This window comes from Aptenodytes forsteri, unplaced genomic scaffold (assembly GCF_000699145.1).
Source record: "Aptenodytes forsteri isolate BGI_AS27 unplaced genomic scaffold, ASM69914v1 Scaffold69, whole genome shotgun sequence".
NCBI lineage: Eukaryota > Metazoa > Chordata > Aves > Sphenisciformes > Spheniscidae > Aptenodytes > Aptenodytes forsteri.
Window position 1 is genome coordinate 2,262,632 of NW_008795885.1, and position 4,253 is coordinate 2,266,884.

General features: G+C 36.0%; 1 protein-coding gene across 3 annotated transcripts in view; it reads right to left on the reverse strand.

The window, feature by feature from the left end:
• The window catches only part of KCNN2 (potassium calcium-activated channel subfamily N member 2), a 78,909-nt gene that overhangs the window by 52,692 nt on the left and 21,964 nt on the right, over positions 1–4,253 (reverse strand). For 2 of the 3 annotated variants that reach the window (XM_019473369.1, XM_019473370.1), the window contains exon 1: positions 2,910–3,121. The exons of the other annotated variant lie outside the window; for it this stretch is intronic. In XM_019473369.1, coding sequence (XP_019328914.1) covers positions 2,910–3,094 — 185 coding nt within the window. In that variant the 5' untranslated portion in view covers positions 3,095–3,121. Of the gene's footprint in view, positions 1–2,909; positions 3,122–4,253 lie in introns of those variants that run through there. 3 annotated transcript variants of the gene reach the window in all.

The window sequence follows — 4,253 nt, forward strand, 5'->3', positions numbered from 1 at the left end:
AATACACTGAAGAAATACTAAAACCGCTAGTGCAAAGCTTTATGTAAAACTACTATATAACACAAATTATAGAGCTTGGTGCTACAGTGATGCTGAGAACCATTTAACCCCTTCAAATTTCACTCATATAAATCCCCCCTCATCAAAAAAAAGCCACCAGACTGCTGCCTAATTCCTAATTTTTGCTAAATGTATCAAAATTCATTAGGGTTTCATGTATAGCGTCAAGCAGAATAGCAAATACTCCTTCTAATGAAAACATTTGTTTTCAGGATCATGTTGTATACATAAAATAGTCTATTCCAACAAATAAAGATTCCCTCTAGTTAAAACTGAGGGGAAAAAAAGCAACTTAAGAGCAGATGAAAGAAATGTATTTTATTTGTGTAAACTAAACTTCTAACTACTGAGCAAATCAAACCATTAAGATCTCAGGTGACATCTTCTGAGGACTATGACCTCTACACAGCACAGAACGGATTCAGTGGCCGTATTTGTCCTTTCCCATGACAAATGGCTATTATATCTGTTTCCAGCTATACAAAAAGGGATATTTAGCTTCAGATGGCAGAATGTTAAGAGCATTCTGATGTGTGGGGTTTGGGGGTTTTCTTCTGAGAGCTTTGTTTAAAAATGTACTTCTCTATGGGCTATGCATTTACAGGTTTTTGGTGGACTAATTAGTAACTGGAATCCAGAGCGAGTATCGTTCATTTGGTAAAATACTTACATATTCCCTCAAGGGAAAATCTGAGGCAAAACATGCAAAATTGGCTGTGCAACTAGCATGAATGTCACAAGTATCTAATTCCCAAAGCCAAAATATATCCCTTTTAGTGTTTTTGAAACATAAAATTAAGGATTTTGTTAAATATGAAGGAACATAATCGTGGACTGGACTCCACTGACAGAAGGTAATTATGCTAGAGACATATCAATCTAATACTCACTTCTATATTTAACTTGCTTTTAGCTGTGTTTTGTTTCAGTTTTAGAGGAGGCAGTGGCTATCCAGCTTACTGTCCAAACCATTACAGTCACTTCAAGGACAGCAACTACAAATTAAAATGTGGAAAACCCATTACTAGTTTAGCAGAGAGTTGAAGAAAATTCAGCCTTGTTCACAACTCTGAGTTCAGTGTACCTGACCAAACAAATAAGCATCTTCCCAGGATCACAGTGATGCAGAAGTGCCTCAGTTCTTTTTCAGTAATTTTCACTGTGAAAGGCACAAGTTTTATAAGCTCATTTTGAAAGTGCATCTATTAAAAAGTTAATAACACAATGACTATTTAATGCTACTTTTAAATAATAATAATAATAATAATACAGATTATTAACCAGTGACATGTAAAACAGTGACAGCAATGGATGCTGAAGTTATTCAGAGCCACATCACAAGTGGCAATTTGGGAAATGCCCAAGTAGACACTCAGGAATTCCTGAGCAGTAATTTGGTTGAAAGAAAACTGGTGGGAACAGAGGTGAAGAATGTGATACAAAGAGGAGAGGCTTTGCAGAAGTCAGTTACATCTGAAATGAGAACATGCTTACTAAAATACAACTATTATAGATTCAGTCGATATCTAGAGTGCTCCATCTGCTCCCACTATGGGCAATATTTTGAAACCATGTCACCGTTAACATGGCATTTTCAGAACATTCTTAAATGATTAGTCTTGCCATAACATGAGGAAACAATATTGACACAAAGCATCTACTGTAACAAACTACATTCCATAGTTCTGGCAATTTTAACAGTAAAAACTACAACGTCAACATGATGTCTACACTCAGTTTATAAGATCAGCTATTTTTCTTTGTAACAAATTGAGAAGTAATGCAAGCAGTGAGTAACTTCCAAAAGTAACATACTCATAACAGTTGGTGTGCAATTTAACTGCTGATTTAAATCAGCTAGCTGTCACAAGTAACTCCCCTAAACTGCTTCTAAAATGGGCAGACATGGAAAGGAAGAGGAAAAACAAAATGGTCAACAACCAGCAGCAGAAGTGCATTAAATATGTTGAAGATCTTCCAGCTTAAGTAAGGAGAAATTCATTCCAGGACCTAAGAGCTGTGCCAGGCATTAAATCTTTCACAGAAAATCATCCTAATTGTCTCCTTAGAATTAACCTATCTTATATTCCTAAGCAAGCTTATCTAATCAGAAGCTCATTTCTTTTATGTTAAAGCTATGTTTGAGAAATTCAATTTCAAGCTGTCAGCACTGATAGCCATTTATTCTGCACCTACACTGAAGTCTGTGGGAGGGGGAGGTTGGAAAACTAGCTGAAATGAATGAAAGTCTGCCTCTCAAATGCAGTTTTTCTGATTTTTAGGGGAAGAAAAAAGTTATCACTGTAATTGTTCTGCCTGTTCCCCTTTTTTGATCTTGCCAACTCCCCAACAATATTTTGCACTTCCTTTTTTCTTTTTACATGACAACAAAACTCAAATTAAAAAAAACCCAAACATTTTCCACTGGAATTTTACATGGTCATTTTATCTACCTTGTCCTCAATAAATTTAACTTACAAACAAAATAAATGAAAGCTGATATCAATGCAGAATAACAACAACTACTCTTAAAGACATTTTATGGTATCTGTCCACTGTGTTTTAGCAAACATACCTAAAGTGATATCAAAACACTGAAATCAAATCACAATGCTACAGTAAATAGCATGGCACAAACCTCTCTGCAGAAGTCCTTCAGATTAAAAGGCAAAGCATTCCTGGCAATCTGTGACATAGAATACAACCCAACCAACACTCAAAATATCAAGGACCTGGAAGCTCCATTGCATTAAATATTTAGGTCCCCTGAATCCAAAACTGAAGAGGCAAAACAAGAGAGAAAAATAGAAAGACAGACAGAAAGAACTAAACAAACAGAACAACCTTACCTTTCACAAGCTCGGACAGTCCATGCAGCAATTATCCATAACGAGATACTAAAAACCAACAGTACAGTTCCTGGACATATTGTCATTAGAGTCTTCATAACAAAACGGGTATTGAAGTTTATCTTATTTAATGCTCCAATGCTTCTAGATGAGGCATCAGTGAAAAGTTTGCTATGCAAAAGCATAACTCTGGCAATAAGATATAGTCTTAAGAACATTGGTATAGATAAAATAATATCCACATCAGCTGTTGTTGTGGATGGAGCGTAAGAAAAGGCGAGCCGGGCTGTCCATGTGAATGTATAGTTCCCAGGTATGGGATGTATAGCACATACCAGTATTTCCAAGCAGATAAAGAAAATACGCTCATAAGTCATGGCTATTCTCCAGTCATCTGCTCCATTGTCCACCATGAACAACTGAAATAATAAAATATAAGGTTAGCTTTAGTACATCATTAACAAACCTTGTTATAATTCCATTTTAAAATACCATAGTTTTCAGAGCTGCAAAGGACCACTAAAAAGAAAATAAATATGCCATTTCAGAAAATGACATTACTACATCACTATGAAGTGAAACATAACTCTGGTTAGACAAAAAGAATTTTTTCATGCACTATTTTTAAAACTGAACATGAAACTAAATTTTCACAAATTATTTACTAAGAATTCCTCATATTTCCTTTAAGTGTAATTTCTGATTAAAAAAAAACACTGGACCAATTAAGCCTTGTCCCGTCAAAATCAATTGAAAAGTTGCCTATTTGCAACTTTTCAAGTTCATGTAATTAAGAAAAATTTAAGTGTTTTCAGAATGGATATCTAAATTACAAATTGAAAATACTTTCTAAGATGCAATGTTAAGCCCGCCCTAGAACATATCCATGCTTCAGACAGGGTGATATTATAGCTTCTGGAGAACTACCCAAGCTTTCTTCAAGCTTCAGGCACCAATACAGATCAATGTAGGATGCAAAACTACATGAGAAACTGCACAAAGACTCAAGAAGATATCTCATGGTGTAAATCTGAAAAGCAAAAGCCAGCAAATATCTGAGTAGCTCAGGCAGTCAGGTGATGTCTAGTAGTAGCTGAAAATTAAATGCACATGCTGATTCTTGCACAACCAAGGCCTTCAGTTTGCCACTGTCCTGGTTTCGGCTGGGATAGTGTTAATTTTCTTCCTAGTAGCTGGTACAGTGCTGTGTTTTGGATTTAGGATGAGAACAATGTTGATAACACGCCAATGTTTTAGTTGTTACTGAGTAGTGCTTACACTAGTCAAGGACTTTCCAGCTTCTCATGCCCTGCCAGCGAGGAGCTGGGAGGGGACACAGCCAGG